The sequence below is a fragment of the Schistocerca piceifrons genome, chromosome 7, assembly GCF_021461385.2.
Source record: "Schistocerca piceifrons isolate TAMUIC-IGC-003096 chromosome 7, iqSchPice1.1, whole genome shotgun sequence".
NCBI classification, from domain to species: Eukaryota; Metazoa; Arthropoda; class Insecta; order Orthoptera; family Acrididae; genus Schistocerca; species Schistocerca piceifrons.
The window spans coordinates 335,101,270-335,121,757 of record NC_060144.1 but is presented as its reverse complement, the minus strand read 5'-3'; the positions used below and the strand labels follow the sequence as shown (position 1 = coordinate 335,121,757).

Here is a 20,488-nt window from a genome sequence, read left to right as displayed (position 1 = left end):
AGTATTTACAACCTGTTTTTCTCTACATGAGATAAGGGTAAAATTAGAGGGACAGAGAGAGAGAGAGAGAGAGAGAGAGAGAGAGAGAGGAGGGGGGGAGGGAGAGAGGCAGGGAGGGAGGGAGGGAGGGAGGGGGGGGAGAGAGAGAGAGAGAGAGAGAGAGAGAGAGAGAGAGAGAGAGAGAGAGAGAGACAGCAAAAAGGGGGAAGGCAGGGCTGGGATGAGAGAGAGTCGCTCTCCATGACAGTCTATCTGCTGGGCGAAGCCGTCTTCCTCCTCTCAGTATAGCCTACAGAGTTTAGGATCAAGAAGAAGCACATGTATAACGAATGCAGGAATCGCCTGATGGAGGCCCAATGACTTGTGTCCTGAACACGTCCCCAGATTGACACGTTGCATGTTATTTGATTTATTTCGACCGATTACGCTCGTCACACGAGTGCATTCTTACACATTCACAACTCTATTTAGTGGCAAAATGTTGGAAGTTAAAAAAACGGTGTGGCATGCAAAAATGACGATACACTATTCTGTGGTATTTTGCTCCTATCTTATGCGTAGCGTTTTATTGTTATTACATCATTGTTATTGGCACTCTGCTGATGACACACAACCAGCGTAATTTTATGAAACTACTACTGTCATCACCAGCAAAGCCTGTATATGTCTGAAACATCGAAGTGTTTCCTACGCGCAGTTACAGTGTTCACGTGTTCTGCCCCCACAGCGTACGTGCTTGCGGACGCCGGCTACGACGTGTGGCTGGGCAACGCCCGCGGGAACACCTACTCCAGGAACCACACCTCGTTCGACCCAAACAGCAGCGAGTTCTGGCAGTTCAGGTGAGGCGCAGAGCTCGTGCCAGACATTCTACTTACTAATATACCTAGCATCTGAGTAGGACTCGTACAGCAATAAACATGTGTGTTACACTTGAAGCACTACATACAAATTTCCAGTTACCGTTCCACTTGTGTTGCTCCGTTCGTACACATATGTACGTCCACAACACCTCCACCACACATCAAACAGTAGAGTACAGACACGGTCTGCTGCGAGTGTAAGCAAATGGAAATGGAAATGAGCGTTTGGCGTCATGGGCCAGGAGGCCCTTTACGGTGCAGGTCCGGCCGCCTTGGTGCAGTTCTTATTACATTCGAAGCCCCATTGGTCGACCTGCGCGCCGGATGGCGATGAAACGATGATGAAGCCAACACTACACCCAGTCCCTGAGCGGAGAAATTCCCCGACCCAGCCGGGAATCGAACCCGGGCCTGTAGGATGGCAGTCCGTCACGCTGATCACTCAGCTATCGGGGCGGATAGTGTAAACAAACGGGAGACGGAGTCAGTAGCTGTGTGGGGGAACAAGTTCCATCTCCCTCTGGGGCTGGTAGCCTACGTCGATGTTCTGTGCATCTGCAAATGCATAACTGACATGCTCATAAGAATCACCAATTAGTCTTTTCACTCAGTCATAATAAGAGAAAAAACAACAAACGAACAACACAGAGCATAACTGAGTACACAAAGCATTCGGTAACGGCTACAACAAAGTTGTTTCCTTAGTTGTCAGTGTCGTAAACGTGGTAGCTCAGGCGCATCCTGTAGCAGTATCTAAGCTGTCCGCACGCACGACCTAAAAGCTGAAGTGGACATGGAGTTGCATGTTTTGTGACGCCACTTCCTGCCATGCTTGAAATACAAAATAAGTTCTGAGATATTTTTGCAATGTGTTACGAAACGTTGAGCAAATAAGAGGTGAGAGGGATCTCTACAGGACAACCAAAACCTTGGAGACGACATATTTGATTTCATCGTTTTTCAGTCAAAGTTCACACTTGGTGGGTATTATAACTAACGTCTTATTAATACACGCTAGAGGCGAAAAAAATCGCGACACCAAAAAGGAGTGTGCTACACACGAAAGTTTTTAGTCGCGTTTCTACATCTCAAAGAGGATGTCTATGCAAATTCTGCGGCAGTCGCGTAAGAGTGGCGCTAGTAGTTTCGCTATGAGGACAAAAATCATGTATGCTTTAAATACACAATGCAAGGACCGTGAGCGTTCGTTGTCTTTGAGATTGGACGTATTGAGCTGACGTAAGTCAAGAATGCGTTTAGGGCTACAAAGACGCCATTATCAACATCTCAGCTTGAACGACGTAGTGTAATAGTGATATGAGAAGCTGAATGTTTCTTCTATGATGTTGCAGAAAGACATGGCAGGAATGTAGCCACTGTGCATGACTGCTGGCATCGGTGGTCACGAGAATGTACGGTGGCAAGAGAACCAGGCTCCAGACGGCCACGTGGCACTACCGATAGGGAAGACTGTCGTATTCGGCGTACGGCTGCGGGAGCAATTTGAACAGCAGTTGGCACCACAGTGACCCAACGAAATGTTAAAAATCGGTTGCTTCAAGGACTGCTCCGAGCCAGACACCCTGTAGCGTGCATTCCACTGACCCCAAACCACCGCCTTTTCGTCTTCAGCGCTGTGCAGCGAGAGCTCATTGGACGACAGAGTGTAGGTCTGTTGTGTTTTCTGATGAAAGCTGGTTCTGCCTCGGTGGCAGTGATTGCTGTGCGTGTGTTAGAAGGAGGCCAGCTGACGGCCTGCAGCCAACCTGTGGGCGTGCTAGACACACTGGATCTACACCTGAAGTTACCGTCTGGTGGTGCGATTTAGCATGACAGGAAGAGATCTCTCGTCTTTACCCTGTGCTCTTTGACTGTAAATTTGTACATCAGTCTGGTGATTCGACCTGTTGTACGGTCATTCGTGAACAGCATTCCGGTTTTTTTTTTCAACAGGATAACGCTCGCCCACATACCGCTGTTGTAACCCAACTTTCTGTACAGAGTGTCGACGTTTTTGCCTTGGACTGCTCGATCACCCTGTCTGTCTCCAGTCGAGCATTTATGAGGCACATCGGACGACAACTCCAGCGTTATCCACAAACAACATTAATACTCCCTGTATTGACCGACAAATTGCAACAGGCAGCGAGCTCCATCTCACAAACTGACATCCGACGCCTGTACAACACAGTGTATGTTTTCTGCTTGCTTGTATTCAACAATCTGGCGGCTACACCGCTTATAAAAGTACCAGCATTTCACATTTTCAGTGGCTTGTCTGACGCTTACAGTAACCCGTGATCTTGCAGTGTTAATCATTAAAACACGTTACTTAGATAAATGTATTCCCAAAATTTCATTACTCTACGTTAATTAGGTTTTGGTGTAGCGATTTTTTTGCCATCAGAGTACACTGTTTCAAAGCATCAGCTCATTGAGGATCTCTCTAAAACGCGTCTTTATTGGTACGATTTGTTGCAATAACATGACGAAAAACGTTGTATTTGCGGTTAAAGAATATTCGTATTTACTTACTCTAACTAGTGTGTTATGAAAGTATGCCGTTTCAAAGCAGCTTCACTTTGAAGATTCAATAAAATGCATTGTTGTTGGTAGGATTTGCTCTGGTCAAATGTCATGAATATTTGAGGATGATAGGAATGTAAAGGAAACGGGATGGTGAAAGAGATAGGAAGGAAATAAGCCTCCACCTGCACTGGGCGTTGGCAGCAATACAGTGGGGAGAGCTGAAAATTGTGCCCCTTTTGGACACGAGACCAGATGCCTCACTTCTCTAGAACGATTTCCTTAACCGTATCGGCCATACGAACACACCCTGCATCAGAATCAAATTCACAACTTCCCGCTCACCGCACCGCAACGATATAAGCCCATTAACCCTCTACTCGCGTTTTTCTGACCGCCGTAGGAAGTCGGACGTTGGTTGAGCATCGACACTGAAACTATTTCATCAAACAGTTCGCTCTTTTGGTCCACAAGACCAAGAAAGCAACAAAGATCGGCGCCAAGGTTGATGCTGCGTTCCTTGACTTCTGGATGCCCTGCTATACAACTTCTCACTGTCAAATAATGAACAAAATACGAGCTTAGGGTACATCAGACCAGCTTCGTGATAGTGTTGACAAGTTACTAGCAAACAGAAAGGAGCATGTCGTTTTTAACGGAGAGACATCTTCAAACGTAGAAGTAGCTTCGGCCATACCAAAAGTGAGTAATGTAGGACAGTTACTGTTCACAGTATGTGTAAATGACTTTGTGGATATCATTGGAAGCTCTATGAGGCTGCCCACGGATGATGCTGTTGTATATAGAGTAGTCGCAACACCTGTAAAATTGGAGTGAAAATATACAAGAAGAGTCTGAAGGGTTGATTGGTAATCGACTCTTAATACATACAAATGTTAATTAAAACCCACTCCAGTTGCTTTTTTTTAGAACTTTATTAAAGTCACACGACCGATTTCGGCCGTTATGTAATTATCAAATTTCTCTGAAACTGACGAATTATAATACTATATAATATGATGGTCATATATATATTTTTGTTTTTATAATGGGAGATGAGAAACAATGCTTGTATATGTGTAGCACAAGCACAGAAATTATGCACTACTTACGTTATGCTGTAGAGAAGCAACATCAAATGATAAAAACAGTAGAAGTCAAGTGTATTTCGATGGCCAGATCTCGTACGAACTAAGAAACCTTTTCAAAAAATTTAGTGTAAAACTCGAATGTCAGTAGTGTTCCTCAGTCTGGGACCCATATTGGGTAGGACTGCTGAATAGAAAATATCCAAAGAATAACAGCGTGTTTCGTCACGGATTCATTTAGTAAGTGTGGGGGCAGTATGAAGAGATCATCAAGCTCCAGTGGCAGGCGCTACAAGAGAAGCATAATGCGTCGTGGTCTGGTTCAGTGATAACATTATGAAGCTTTAATTCCTATTTTGAATCAATCCTGCTTTCCCCTGACTTGGATCCTTCAGATTACATCTTTGCACCTCCCTGAAGGTACATATAAGTGAAGTTTTCACCCGATGAGCAGGTGCAAAAAGAGGTTCTGAAGTGGAAGAAAGAGTTGGCGGGATAGTTCTTCAAGGAGGACATAAAGAAATTCGTGCCACGGCTCACCACATGAACTGAACGGGATGGCGATCATGTAGAAAAATAATCAATTAGTGTATCAACAATACCCTGTAATTTTTTGAAATAAAAACTTCCTAATAAAATACAAGCATGTAGCACATTTACCTTCTGAACATGCCTAGTGCTGCGATTATTACTTGCTACATAATTTCATTTTTCTCCACAATTTACTGTAAGAGATGTACACCATCCCACCAGAAAGTTCTGAGATTGATTTTATTGCTGGCGTATAGGCAACTTCAGCAGACTAATTACGGATGAAGCTTGAACCAACAACTGTAAACAAAAGATGTGCATTCAATTAATCAGTCGTGAACAGACAGTGTTAAGTAGTGGACATGCAGCCGTTTGTCAACGCTGTGTCGCAAATCGCGTTGGAGCAACATCTCTACATGAAGTGTTCAAGACATTCTGCAGAACAATACGAAAAAGAGAAAAGTGTGTGTGGAAGTTTGTTTCACTCACCTTCACTCCCGAACAACAACATCGACACGTGGACGCCTCCATGGCTTGATTAAAACGAAACACGTGGCCAGTTCTCTTCTGGAAAGATCATCATAGGTGACGAGACTGGGTGTTGTCAGTACCAAAGTACCACAAAACGACAAATCGCAGATCGAAGGAGGTGCTAATGTGACACACGAATTGAACAGAATCCCAAAGGACTCTTCTAATAGTTTCACGCGGTTGTATGAACATTCTGTGCGTTGTACTCAAGTAAGGAGAGACAGCTTAGAACACCTGAAGTATTAAAACCACGATCTTAACTTTTCTCTGGTTTGTAATAATCCAGTCTCAAAACTTTTTGGACTGACGTGGTACAGCATTCCCACAAAAGGATTATTAGTGATGATTGCATTCACACTTACAAGAATGTGACAAGTACGCCAATTTTTTCTGCCAGTGTCGGCCTTACTTTGTATATACGACGCGTGTTTTTTTAAGTAAGGTCTGTTTGAACATAAGTGTTTTTTAAGTAAGGTCTGTTTGAACATAAGTACACAACGAAAGGTTATTTCAAAAAAGGAAATTTATTTTCAGAAAGTACATACTGCACTCTATTTTTCGATATAGTTGACAAGTTTGTCCAAACATCTATCATACCTCTAAACCAATTTTAAAATGCGCTCTTCATAAGAAATTGCCGCCTGTTCCGATAACCAAGAGTTCACTGCCGTTTTCACGTCGTAGTCATCATTGTAACGGCTGCCACTGAGGTGCTGTTTGAGTTGGAGGAACAGGTGGTAATCGCTCGGCGCAAGATCAGGACTGTAGGGTGGGTGGTCTAAAACTTCCCAGCCAAAACTGTCCAATAAATCGTGGGTCGGACATGCTGTGTGAGGTCTTGCATTGTCATGGAGAAGGACAATTCCCTTTGTCAGCATGCCGCGTCTTTTGTTTTGAATCGCTCTGCGTAGCTTTCTCAGGATTTGGCAGTATGCTTCTGCATTAATAGTGGTTCCTCGTTGCATGAAGTCGACCAACAGAACACCATGCATATCCCAAAACACCGACGCCATGACTTTGCGCTGGGACAGAGTCTGTCTGGCCTTCACCTTTACAAGGGAGTGCGTGTGTCTCCATTCCATGCTCTGCTGCTTCGATTCTGGCGTGATATGCGAAACCCTTGTTTCGTCTCCAGTTACAATCTGACTCAAGAAGTCGTCACCTTCTTTTTGAATCAGGAACTTCGTTTCACACTCAAATCTTTGGTTTTTGTGGTCCTCTGTTAGGAGTTTCAGGGCCCAACTGGAGCACAGTTTCCTAAACCTGTAGATGTTCAGAAACAATGTTGTAAAGCACTGATCTCGACACGTCAGAAATTCGTTTGAGAGACCTGTTATTGTGAAGCGCCTGTTCTCACGAATCCTCGCTTCAACTGAAGCCACCAAATCGTCTGTAATCAAAGAAGGGCAACCGGAGCAGTCCTCATCATGGACGTTGTCACTGCCATCTTTGAATTCTCGTGCCCACTTACGCACTTTGCTTTCACTCATAACAGTATCACTGTACACTTCGCAAATCTGTCGATGAATTTCTGCAGCAGACAGGTTTCTTGCTGACAAAAACCGTATCACTGAGCGAACCTCACACGCGGTGGGTGAGTTGATAGTCTTATACATTCTGAAAGCACAGAACAGAACTGTACAGGTTAGCAACAGAGCTGAAACTGAGCGCGGTTGTTCCCGAGGCATGCCGGGACACGACGCATGCGCTCATTGCGGTATGCGGGCGAACTACTAGCGTCTTCGACAAAACCGATCTTACTTAAAAAAACAAGCCTCGTATTTGTCATCTTCCTGCACTTACATGTAGAAGCCTTTCTGTTTCTACAAACACCTTACCTGCTCAGAAGTAAAAATTCGTCAGATTAGTTTTTCGCGGTGTTTTTTCTGTATCGTGCTGTTACGTATTCTTACAGCTGGCACGAAATCGGCTACTACGACCTGCCGGCGATGATCGACCACGTCCTCGCCCAGACGGGTCAGTCAGACATATTCTACGCCGGCCACTCGCAAGGCACCACCTCCTTCTACGTGATGGCCTCCATGCGTCCAGAGTACAACGACAAGATCCGCGTCATGTTCAGTCTGGCGCCAGTCGCCTACATGAACAACCTGGACAGCCCTCTGCTGCAAGTTGTGGCACAGTTCGTCGACCAGATCTCGGTGAGTTCTTTCTTCTAAGAGTACAGCTGTTACGAGTCACTAGGTAGCCAGAGACCCCGGACACTCACTGTTTCGTGTATCTAATGTGGCAACCATGAAACTAATAGTGTGCATCACCTTACCTGCTAATATTACTGCGTTTAATGTCCGAGGATGGATGGAGGAGGGGGGCAGACAATTTAAGCTATGACCATTGAAATCAGAATGTTTCCTTCGACAACTATTTATCACTCTTAAGGAAGACAATGCCTGATCTTTGGAGGAGCTACTGTGGCTTTTAGCTGCCAATCTATATCGTCCCAAATATCTTGTACTGAGTTCAGGCTACAGTCTGGAACCGCGCGACCGCTACGGTCGCAGGTTCGAATACTGCTTCGGGCATGGATGTGTGTGATGTTCTTAGGTTAGTTAGGTTTAAGTAGTTCTAAGTTCTAGGGGACTGATGACCTCAGAAATTAAGTGCCATAGTGCTCAGAGCCATTTGAACCATTTGAACTGATTTCAGGCTGGGGCTTTTACACTTACATGTACACTCCTCATGCCACTGTGTCATTGTACAGTGAGTGATGGAGGGGACTTCAAACCAACATTATCGATTTTTTGTCCTGTTCCGTTCACATATTGAGCGAGGGAATGATTACTGTCTTTCTGCCTCCGTAAGTGACCCAGTTTCTCTCATCTTATTCTCATCATCTCTACACGAGACATGCGATGATGACAGCAGAACAATCGCACAGTCTTCTTCGAATACAGGTTCTCCGCATTTAGCCATTAGTGTTTCACGAGAACCACGTTCTCCACCTTCCAAAGATTTCCATTTAATATCCGCGAATATTTACATAACACTCTCGTGTGGACACCTTTTCTCAAACTTTTTAGGGCTCCGTCCTCATTCGGTAGAAACGGAACCCTTTTAGCATCTCTTTATTGTCTGTCTGGCTGTTTAGACCCCTATTGCTCAGGAACGGGTTGAGGTTGTAAGTAGGCTGTATAGGTTTTCTTATTGGTAACGCCACGTAGCGCTGTGTATGAAAATCACTGGCTGTGCTGTGTGCAGTCTGTGGCTAGTTTGCATTGTTGTCTGCCATTGTAGTGTTGGGCAGCTGGATGTTAACAGCGCACAGCGTTCGGCAGTTGGTGAGCCGCCAGCAGTGGTGGATGTGGGGAGAGAGATGGCGGAGTTTTGAAATTTGTAAGACTGGATGTCATGAACTGCTATATACATTATGACTTTTGAACACTATTGACGTAAATACATTGTTTGTTCTCTATCAAAATCTTTCATTTGCTAACTATGCCTATTAGTAGTTAGTGCCTTCAGTAGTTTGAATCTTTTATTTAGCTGGCAGTAGTGGCGCTCGCTGTATTGCAGTAGTTCGAGTAACGAAGATTTTTGGTGAGGTAAGTGATTTGTGAAAGGTATAGGTTAATGTTAGTCAGGGCCATTCTTTTGTAGGGATTTTTGAAAGTCAGATTGCGTTGCGCTAAAAATATTGTGTGTCAGTTTAAGCACAGTCATGTATAAATTTTTCTAAGGGGAAGTTTCATATTTAGACCCCTACTGCTCAGGAACGGGTGGAGGTATCAAGTTCAGATTTATGGCACATACTAAGGTCTATGATACAGCGGCAATGTAAAAGCTCTAAGTTTCCAAGTGAATGAAATCAATAAAAAATACGGTCATTTATGTCACATATTTTGATACTCGCAAACTCACTCATTAAAACCTGCAGGGTACTTTCCGTTGATTTAGAATCACGAAATTTGACAAAAAGCAAGATATTACAGAACACGTAAGGTAAAAAATGCGAAATTGTAAATTTGTAATTATATCAACGAAAAATATTTTTTTCGTTATTTGTTTTCCGCCTGACTTTCTGACCGTCTGCAAAGACCCCTTTTTCTCAGGAACGGGTTAAAGGTAACAGGTTTAAATTTATGCCACATGCTAAGATCTACTGTCCATTGGCGGTGTAAAATATTTAAGCTTCCAAGAGACTGCAATCAAAGGATCCGGCTGTTTATGCCACATATTTTGATACTCACAAACACACTCATCAGAATCTTTATTGTACTTCCTGTTGACCTACAATTATGAAATGTGGCAAGAATCAAGGTTTCGCAGTATAAGTTAGGGAACAAACAGCGCAAATTATCTTGGAATTGATCTCGAGAGTCTAGGAGTTCCCGGTACCGATATCTTGCTATTATCGACATCGGTAACAGACAAAAATCGTCGAGATTCTCGATTCACAATATGGCTGAACTATCTATGTACGTAATTAAGTTTGTACGGAACCATCGGTGCGGAGTTCTGTTTGAGTATATCTTTATTTTTTCTTTGTGGTCCAACAAACTACTTTTCAAACATTCACATCACCTCTACATGTGATTTTTTTTCTAGATGCAAAAAAAAGCAAAAACACAGAGCACATAAATACTTTTTTACGATGGAACGATGATGACTTTTGAAAAGGAACATATGAACACAAACAAATGGCGTGCAGTGAATTTTTTATGTTCCAGATATTTTATCTGCGGAAGATTAGAAGACGTTAAAAATCTCACAGCACACTTGACATGTACTCGCGACACACCAACGTATCTCGACATGGCGGTTGAGAAATGGTGATGGACTATAAGGGCTGTAACAGTTCTAGCAACGTGTCTGAATTTGTTAAATTTTTGCTGTAATGCATACTTGATAAGGACTCCAAACGCTGGAACAATAATCTGGAGTCGGTCGCACTAGCATCTTGTATACAACTGCCTTTACAGAAGCCTTTCAACGAATCTGTTTCCATTCGACTTCAAGAAGCTAAATATTCCAAACTGACTTGACTTTCTTCCAATCGCAATTTAAGGGAACTGATTTTAATATTTTTGTGTGAAGAAATGGGGCCGCTCGATCCCTGCACTTGCATGATGACCGTGACAAATAGTTCTACTGTCCTCTCTCCAAGGGGCTTTAATTGCTGTTTAGGAGACACAGGATGCGGATCTGTAATGTCGTCCATGCGTTTGGATGGTCCTGTCTAGTAAATAGTAGACAGAAAGCTTTTGAAGTGCAGCCTTCAGGACACAGAAAGAAAAAGTGCTACTGTAAAGCCTAGTTTACACGACGACATTGGGCTGCGCCACTCGTTGCGTGGAATGAGTTGTACACAAATGGTTTCAAATTTGACTGTAGACACGGCGAAACCAGTATATACTTCAGTTTCGTTGTTTTGTGAGTTCCTGAGTGGTGTCTGAAATGAAAGTTTTGGCACCTGCACATCGCACAGGTTGTGATGGAGTTAAAGCTTGTTGCGTGGAATCGCTGCATGATAAAAAAATAAGAAACGTGTTTCGATTCATGACTGGATGAAGATAAGACGTCAACTCGGTTGCTCAGCATCTCTGCTGAAATAATTTGTAATGGAAGACCTAAGAAGGTCTTTTACTAATTTTAGAATGTCACCAGAACTGTTCACGTTGCTCTAAATAGAGTTAATTATGTGATAAGGAACAAAGGTACTGTAATGCATGAAGCACTGTCGCCAGAACTGAAATTACGTATCACATTGCATGCATTACAATTGAGAACACTCGACATGCTATAAGATACGGTTTTAGTTGATGCCGCTTTTTCATTAACACCATTAATTATTAACAGTAATAATTATTAACATTAACAACAGTAATTATTCGAAGCAGGCTGCATTAAGAAGAGAAAGGTCTGCAAACTACTCTCTTGAAGATAGATCTGTACAGTGGCAATACTTCAAAATTCTAACATATGTGAATGGGGAGCCCTGCTGCGACGTTTTAAATAGATGAATACTGAAAAAAGAATGCAGCTTCTTGATTTGCGTAGCCTTCCCTCTGTCAACAATATTCCTTAAAAAAGAGTGGGCCAACTTGAACGATGGGATTTTAGTCTTGTAGACGAGAGCATTTCTACAGCTATAATTACATTTGTTTGTATTTTTTTCTAATTCAGTTGTATATGTACTCCTAATTCAATAAATTTTGCCCTGCAGCTCATATATTGTCAAACTACCTATGTTCTAATCGCACGTGACGGTCTCAGGAGCAGCAATATGTTGCTATTTTTGCAACCAGCATCACTGAAATCCCGCAAACACCTATGCAAAGCATAGATATCCAAAAGGCTAACATTATTCTCCGTTTCCCACTTCATATTTCAATTTATCTACACTCTACGTACACAACCTCAAAACTTATGCAACTAGTGTCGCCAAGTTGCAACACGCCGAAACTGTTTAGTTTGACCGACGAGTTACGCAAACTCGCGGCGCGCATGCGCATTGACCGGTAGCGCAGTTGCGTGCAACCTAGTGTCGTCGTGTAAACTAGGCTTAAGCCTAGGAGAAAACCCCCTGCTATTGTCACACGATGCGTAATGGGGCAGCAACGCTTGCCATCTGACACAGACTTATTGGGCACAAGGATATGTTAATGTCGGTGTAGTTATTGTTATTCCAAAGCATAGAAGACGTCTCCTTGTGCGAATGTAGCGCTGTACTTCCTGCAACACGACAAACTCGACGACAGGGAAATCAAATTTATTACGAAATGGCCTCTCAGAATACTTTATTTATGTGTCCTGTCTGTGTTTTAGGTGTTACACAGCAAGTCAGATTTGCTGATGTACCCCCGAGGCTTCTCCCTCATCTTGTTGTTTGTTGTATGGGGATGTGTTTTTGCCTTAGATGGTACTTCTTCAAAGCAATATTTTTGGTCGGTTGTTTTGCCACCTATGGGTAATCCCAGCTTTCCAGATAGAGAGTTACGTGGTTATTCGAAATTTCGGATTCTTTTAGAATCACATGTTCTTGAAAACTTCCGTGAGGAACTCGAGGCATAATTCATGTTAGATGTTTAAGGTTCGTGCGTAGCGTGGGGCGTTGGTTATAATGCGCAGAATTTTCGTTTGTGCGACTTATAGCCGGCGCAGATGCGTTGCAGTTTCGTATTCCTAGGATGGAGCCGCGTGTGTCTGCGATGCAGCATCTCTTACTATCGTAAACAACATTCATCCGGCATTTTTCACTGTCATGCAAATGGTTCAAATGGCTCTGAGAACTATGGGATTTAACTATTGAGGTCATCAGTCCCCTAGAACTTAGAACTACTTAAACCTAACTAACCTAAGGACATCACACACATCCATGCCCGAGGCAGGATTCGAACCTGCGATCGTAGCGATCGCGCGGTTCCAGACTGTAGCGCCTAGAACCGCACGGCCACACCGGCCAGCCACTGTCATGCACTCCAGCCTATATGCAACATGTGGTATGGCTCATCACTCAGTAGCAGCTGTCTCTACTGATCAGTAGAACAATGGTGGAATTTTTAAATCTCTCAAAAATCACGCTTAAATCTTATGATCACTGCATTCTGGGCACAACGCTTGCCCTATTGCTATCAGTCTTTTATACTTAATGATTTCTGTTTCACGGGAATTAGAGCGTGGTACAAGGCACATTTCTCTGCCTAATGTGTCAGCTGAAGACTAACTAGTACTAGCGAAGGCGAAAAAGGGACAAACGTAAAATTTGGTATCATTTACTTCAATTTACCTATATAGGTCAACTGAAGAATAGGTTACTACTACTAGCGAAGGCAAAAAAAGTGACAAACGTGAAATTTGTCTCCTGCATTTTGACCTATATAGATCAACTGGAGATTAGGATACTAGTACTAGTGAAGTCGAAAATCCTGACGAACGTAAAATTTGTATCCTGTACTTAAGCTGACCTATACAGGTGAACTGGAAAATAGGATACAACCTTCGTAGTTCAGCTGAGGCACAGGATGTCTGAGTAACGTACGACGGTTGTTTTGCTTTCGCTAGTACTAGTATCATATTCTTTAGTTGCCTTACGCAGAACAAGATACAAATCAAGTGCAGAAGAAACAGTAATTGGAACGACTCGCTGTCAGACTATGATTCAAAAATATCACAAATTATTTAAAATTACCACAAGCAACAAAAGTGTAGACAACGTCTATCTCTTTAATAACACATTCGTTTATTTTTATTCACGATTATACTGCTTCGCCACAGAAGATAACCAATTTATTTTCGATGTCTCGAAAATAAACAAATTAATATCTATGACTAATAAAGACATGTCGTCATTGATGAAAGTCGACGAGTTATATCCCATTCTTCAGTGGACCCTTCTTTTATGTGTCTGTATCCACTATCGCATTAATTTGATTGAAATAGGCTATTTTTCTACATGATATTTTTTTGAAATGTTTGGTTTAATTGAAATTTAGCTAGTGTCACACTTTTGAGCATTATGACCCAACACCATTTATCTGTCAGCGTGGTATGATTCACACAGGAGTGTAGGATATATCACCTTGTAACGGTGTCCCGTATTCCCGTCGGCTGGTACAATACCGTACATTCGTAGATAACAGTTTTTACATCTAGAACGGAAGTTTTAGCCCGTAATAGGGTTTAGTCTTTGTACAAGCTTGCATGGCGAAAGAATGATCTAAGCTCCTTATTACTAAACAGAAGAGAGCTCAGTATGTAGTCAGAAATACTTTTGATCAGTTACAGAATCATCTGTCTATATAGCTGGATATAATGCCGCTTCCAGACTTATCCACACTAAAAATCGAAAATCACAGTCTTACTCCTTTAGCGTATTCCGTACGTCTCTGAACCTATAGGAATAATTTCTGGTTATTCTAATTCTGGATATGTGCTCTCTGGAAAATCCGTCACCTGTGGATCTGTCTGTTTGCAGTTCCTCACTCAGTTGATTGGCTTGAATGAATTCCTGCCAAACAGTGAGTTCATACAGATGGTGGGAGACATCATGTGCAACGATGACGCTTTCACCCAAGACATCTGCAGCAATATCATGTTCCTGATTGGCGGGTACAACCCTGATGAGATGAACACGGTAAGTTCCAGAACTCCACAAGGAGGAAATAAATATTTCTTCTGTTTAATTTTGTGTTTATTAGCTATATACAAAAATGTGTGTCCGGAAACACGCTTTTTTTTTCGAAAATCAGTATTCCAACTATAACCAATGCAAATAGTTTGCAGCGAAATTGATATTTCAATGTGCACAGAACAAGACTTGCAAATTAATGCTGTGGTAAGAATGAAAAAAAAAAAAAAACATGCTTTCAGATGGTCGTTGATGGAGAGATAAGATTTTTCTGTAAGTTTCCAGCTCGCGATTCTCGTATCTGAAGGCCCCTGGTAACGATTAAACTTGATTGCCAAGTTCGCTATTGATTGTCCACAGCGCTGTCGAACAAGCGCGCCGACGCACCAACAAAATTTGTCAAATTTAATCTCATTTTTGAAGCAACTGCCACGCTATGTGTATCGTATCGCAAAATGTTCATACACGGTGTATGAAGAAACAAAACAAAAGAAAGGCTCTGGTCCAGGGAATGGCTGAAACTGAGGCGTAAGTATACCAATGAAAATCTGCTAGAGGAAATATTACAGTGAAAACTTGATGATTACACCAACTTTCCCCGTATGGACATCCAAACTTTTAGTGACTTATTAGAATTACTTCAGACTCACTTTGAAAAAGAAGACACAGTTATACGAAAATCTGTTCACTTCTAATTGGTACTGTAATGAAAGTTCATTAAAATGCCACAAAGTGGGAACATTACATCGTCCGCGGAAGAACAGTGGAGCTACGGTCTTTTTGTTTCATTGCACTCCCGTACCTATGTTGTGCGTAGAATGTTCATTTTCTTCTTAACGTCTTCCTACGTAATATATGTATGCGGAAGAAGCACTACCTCTACCATTTTGGTAACTGCAAGTGCTCTTTTGTTTTTACCTTGATCGTAGTTTCTACAATTGTGGAAACTCACGATACAGTGAGATAAATTATAAAAAGAACTCTTTCTCGCTATACATGGGCGGCGTTGCATCAGCACAAACAACGTACGCCATATTGTCAGATCGACTATTAATCAAATACGTCAAATACAGCCGTACGCTGCCAAATATTAGACAAAGCTAGTGAAGTTTGGGAAATTGTTTGCTCGTTTAGAGACGCCTTAAGAATTAGAGGCGCCAAAATAAGGAACATGCCAGAATAAACTTCCAACTATAATAAAACAATTTTTATGATAGAGCTTATTTTAAGAAAACAAACACATCACTTGTACAAACATCTTCATCCTTTTCAAGCTACTCATGCCCTATTGGTAGTAAGTTCTTTATACGAGAACGATAAAGTTCTTAATTACTGCACCTAAGGTTTATTGTAATAGCAGCCATGGTGTACGCCCGTAATAAGGGAAACGAGTTTCTTATATTTATCGGAAAAACAAGAACCACTTGCTGCAAAGTGAAGGCTATAAAGAGATGTTACAGTGCTGTACATTTAAATTTCTCCTAGATCCTTTGGAAAACGCAGTACAGCACATTGTTGTGTCTATTTTAATTTTATTTTCGAAGGGATGCTATAAATGGCACATCTTCATAGAACACGTCACTACATTAAAAGAATAAAAATTAAGGGTAGTGGCAACGATAGTAATTACAATAATAATGTCTGAACGAGGCGTTAAATTCAGCTTAATAATGATGAATAGAGAATGGCTCATACTAAGGAACCATTTTGGCATTCACGTTTAGGGATGTCTTGGAAAATCGAAATAAGAAAGACTGACATCAGTAGTGTACTAACCATAAGAAATTTTGAATGAAAAAATACACGTCACTGATGTAATATTTTCCAATATTTATTACTTTACAAATCGACTTTCGTCAGGTACTAAGATAAATATGTTTGGTTATAAGACTTTTTTCGAAATTAAAGATTTTAAAACAGAGCAACTACAAAGAATCTCATTTTGTTTCCGAAGATGATAATTATTGATGTTTGATTCAGCAGCTGAGGGTTTATTTCAGTAAAAATGCGATGCAAAAAGATTTAGATTAGCTAACATGCGTGACACATTAAATAATGAACTACTTGATAAAATACAGCAATTATTCCGAGAGGGAAAATAATTTGCGCAATATGTGGCAAAATTTGGTAACATGTTCCAAGGGGGTGATCGTACAAGATAATCTTCTCCTTAAAAGCCCCAGTGTTACAAATAGGTACAACATGACAAGTGAGATTAAGCAGGTCAATGAAATAACTATAATTGCGCAAACTAAAATTTTATCAGGGCACGCCAAACAACAGGAACTGAAACAAAGGAAAAGCAGTGCATATGAATAGGAGAGGTAATTTATAGAGTGGTCTGGTTGCGATGATTAACATTATAGCCGAAACTTCCTGGCAGATTAAAACTGTGAGCCAGACCGAGACTCGAACTCGGGACCTTTGCCTTTCGCGGGCAAGTGCTCTACCAACTTTATTTTTTTTTTTTAAGATCATATTTTTCACAAACACTAAAGCACTTGCCCGCGAAAGGCAAAGGTCCCGAGTTCGAGTCTCGGTCTGGCGCACAGTTTTAATCTGCCAGGAAGTTTCATATCAGCGCACACTCCGCTGCAGAGTGAAAATAATCTCATTCCAGAAACATCCCCTAGGCTGTGGCTAAGCCATGTCTCCGCAATATCCTTTCTTTCAGGAGTGCTAGTTCTGCAAGGTTCGCAGGAGAGCTTCTGTAAAGTTTGGAAGGTAGGAGACGAGGTACTGGCAGAAGTAAAGCTGTGAGAACGGGGTGTGAGTCGTGCTTGGATAGCTCAGTTGGTAGAGCACTTGCCCGCGAAAGGCAAAGTTCCCGAGTTCGAATCTCGGTCTGGCACACAGTTTTAATCTGCCTGGAAGTTTCATATCAGCGCACCCTCCGCTGCAGTGTGAAAATCTCATTCTGGAAACATTATAGCCGTCAGAAGTGACGAATAAGAGTAGCACTGTCTCTGCTTATTCAGTACCAAATTTGGTCAAGTGGACATATCTTTGTTAATTCCTATTTTTTCAAGCTACTTCATCTTCATTCCTTTGTGGTTGTGATGTAAGACTTCATGTAGTACATTGTAACTGTGGCTTTTAAGCAGGTGGTCTCAGAAGTAGACTCTCCTTTTGTAAGTTTTTTAACTGCTACGGTGTTCCTTTAAGGATGTGGATTGCCTTTCAGAGTAGCCTGTATAGAATTTGCCACGACTACAAATGATTTTGTGTATTCCAATGTTTCCCAGTTCCCACAGATGACAGAAGATTAACAACACACATTTGCCTAACACAAAATTATTATGACGTGGAAATATTCTACCAAGAATCAACGGAATAGTCAATTAATGCAATCATAGGTAAGATATGTCCTAAATTTCATTGTTATTAGTAACAGGTAAAACTCATCTAAATGGACACTAGGTAAACTTTCAGGGAACAGGAGGTTGTCATGGGAGAATTTGGTGCTGTAAATGTGCAAGTTGTTACTCTTTCAGTTCTTGTCAATTACTTTTGAAAATATTTTGCTGCAGAGTTGCACAGGAAATTGTGATGTAAAATGATGGGTAGTGCGGCTGAGGTTTAGTTGTGTGTATGTTGCAGACGATGCTGCCTGTGCTGTTGGCTCACACACCAGCAGGCGCCTCTAGTAAACAGCTGATTCACTACGGACAGGAGATCAAGAGCGGTGAGTATGTGACACTTGAGTCCTCCCAAACAGAAAATAGAGCACTGATGTTACTGCTTCGGCTGTCTGCTGTGTGTGTGTGTGTGTGTGTGTGTGTGTATGTGTGAGAGAGAGAGAGAGAGAGAGAGAGAGAGAGGAGGGGGGGGGAAGAAAGAGATTTAGGGGGGGGGGGGGAAGAGATTTGTCATTTGTAGCCTACAGCTCTATTGATTCAGCGAAACCACGTCCTTAGGATCGAGGTATTTGGAGAAGGAAGCACAAACTCAAATTAATGAAGGAAGAGGAAGGAAATCTGCCGTATTATTTCTAAGTAATCATTCCAGCATTTGCCACGAGCGATTTTAGGGAATCGTGGAAAAACCTATATCTGGATGTTAGGACGGGGATTTGAACTGTCGTCCTCACGAATGCCAGTCTAGTGAACTAATCACTGAGCCATCTCGTTCGGTCGTAGGGTTCACGGAACTCTGTATCTCAAAACGGCACATGAAGAGAATCGACTAACTGCTGTAAAGTATAACAAGAGATAAACCAATAATGGAGTCGACGAAGAGTATTCTGGCACCGTACGCTTGGGCGGTGAGGAAAAGAGAGAAACAGAAACGGAGAGCCTGTTGAATGTGGTGTTGTAGGAAGTTGATAAAAGAAGACGTCTGAATAACAAAGAGCTTGACATAGGACCAGCTGGCGACGAAATAAGTGCAAGGAAATCTCTTACCCTATTTAGCCAAGGGATGTGCTTAATTGCAATCGTTTTTCATGCGAGGGTATATTTTGTTGAGAAAAAAACTAGCGAGTCCTATACTTCACAATAGGCCAATATCGACGTAATTGCCATTTTCAAATGTGCCTTGTATTGTTACACTTTTGAAAGTAAGAAATATGACATGTGATATAGAGTCGGGTGTATTACTCATTTAATGACTGTGCTTAAAATAAAAAAAATAAAGCAAAAGTCATGAAAATCAGCTGCAACGAGTTTTACAGAAGTTCCTTAAAAACGACAAATTGGCAATTATATCAGATACGGACGTTGGATGTAAGTGCTACTCTCAGTGAAGAGGTTGGCAAGGAGGGGAATTCGAGGCGAGACTGAAAAAGACACTACAGTATTTACGAAATATTTTCACAAAAGGTAGGCGAAAAGAGAAATACGTAAGAAAGCAGACCAGTACAACAAACGGAACACTCCCCAACAATTAGCAGAAAAAAAGAATTGGTCGGGTGCTAGTAGGACTCGCGCACTGACGGCACCGTCTCAAAATTAATTATTTATATAGACAGTTCATTAATGCTGGAAATCAACAACCTCGACGGTTTTTTTCCTGTTATGATACTGGCAAGATATCAGTCCGGGAATTCCAATACTTTCGAGACTGTTTAATTTTCATTTTGAACCCGGGTAAAGAATGACAAAGTAAATATTTTTTTCGTGTGATATAAGTACAGATAAACGTTTATGTGATTTCTTTATTTACTTGTACTATGAAATCTTGGTTCTTGCCAAAGTTCATGATTCTTGGTCAACGGAAAATATCCTATTGATTGTAATGAGTGACTTTGCGAGTGTCAAATTATGTAACATAAATGGCCGTATCTTCTGACTGCAATGACTTACCACAAGTTTAACTTTTTTTCATCACCAAACAACCATGGACCAACGTAAGTGACACAAATTTCAACTTGATAGATCTATCCGTTCCTGAGGAAAAGGGGCAGACGGACGGACAGACAGATAACAAATGACAAATTTTGTTTTGTCTGATGTATGTATAGATTCGCAATTTCTGGAGTTTTACTGTAATTTTGCCGTGAAACCTTTTTTCTTGTCAAATTTGAGTATTCTTGGCCATCTGGAGATATCCTTTAGGTCTTGGTGAGCGAGTTTGCGAGTATCAAAATATGTGACGTAAATGCTAGTATCTTCTTACTGGATTGACCTAGAAGCTTACATATACGATGCCGCCTAGGGACCATAAACCTTAGTATGTGACAAAAGTTTCAGTTTGATACCTCTACCCGTTCCTGAGAAAAGGGGTCTTAACAGACCGACGGACAAACAGATAACAAACGGAAAAAAAGTTTTTCTTGTTCTGTAGTTACAAATTAACACCTTTTGGGTGTTTCCAATTAATTTTGATGTGAAACCTTGCTTCTTCCAAAATTTCAGTATTCT

At 41.6% G+C, this 20,488-nt stretch overlaps 1 protein-coding gene across 1 annotated transcript in view; it reads left to right on the top strand.

The window, feature by feature from the left end:
* Positions 1-20,488, top strand: part of LOC124805684 (lipase 3-like) — a 64,588-nt gene that overhangs the window by 13,214 nt on the left and 30,886 nt on the right. Inside the window, exons 3-6 of the mRNA XM_047266252.1 lie at positions 728-842; positions 7,455-7,701; positions 14,475-14,633; positions 18,228-18,312. Coding sequence (XP_047122208.1) covers positions 728-842; positions 7,455-7,701; positions 14,475-14,633; positions 18,228-18,312 — 606 coding nt within the window. The remainder of the gene's footprint in view (positions 1-727; positions 843-7,454; positions 7,702-14,474; positions 14,634-18,227; positions 18,313-20,488) is intronic.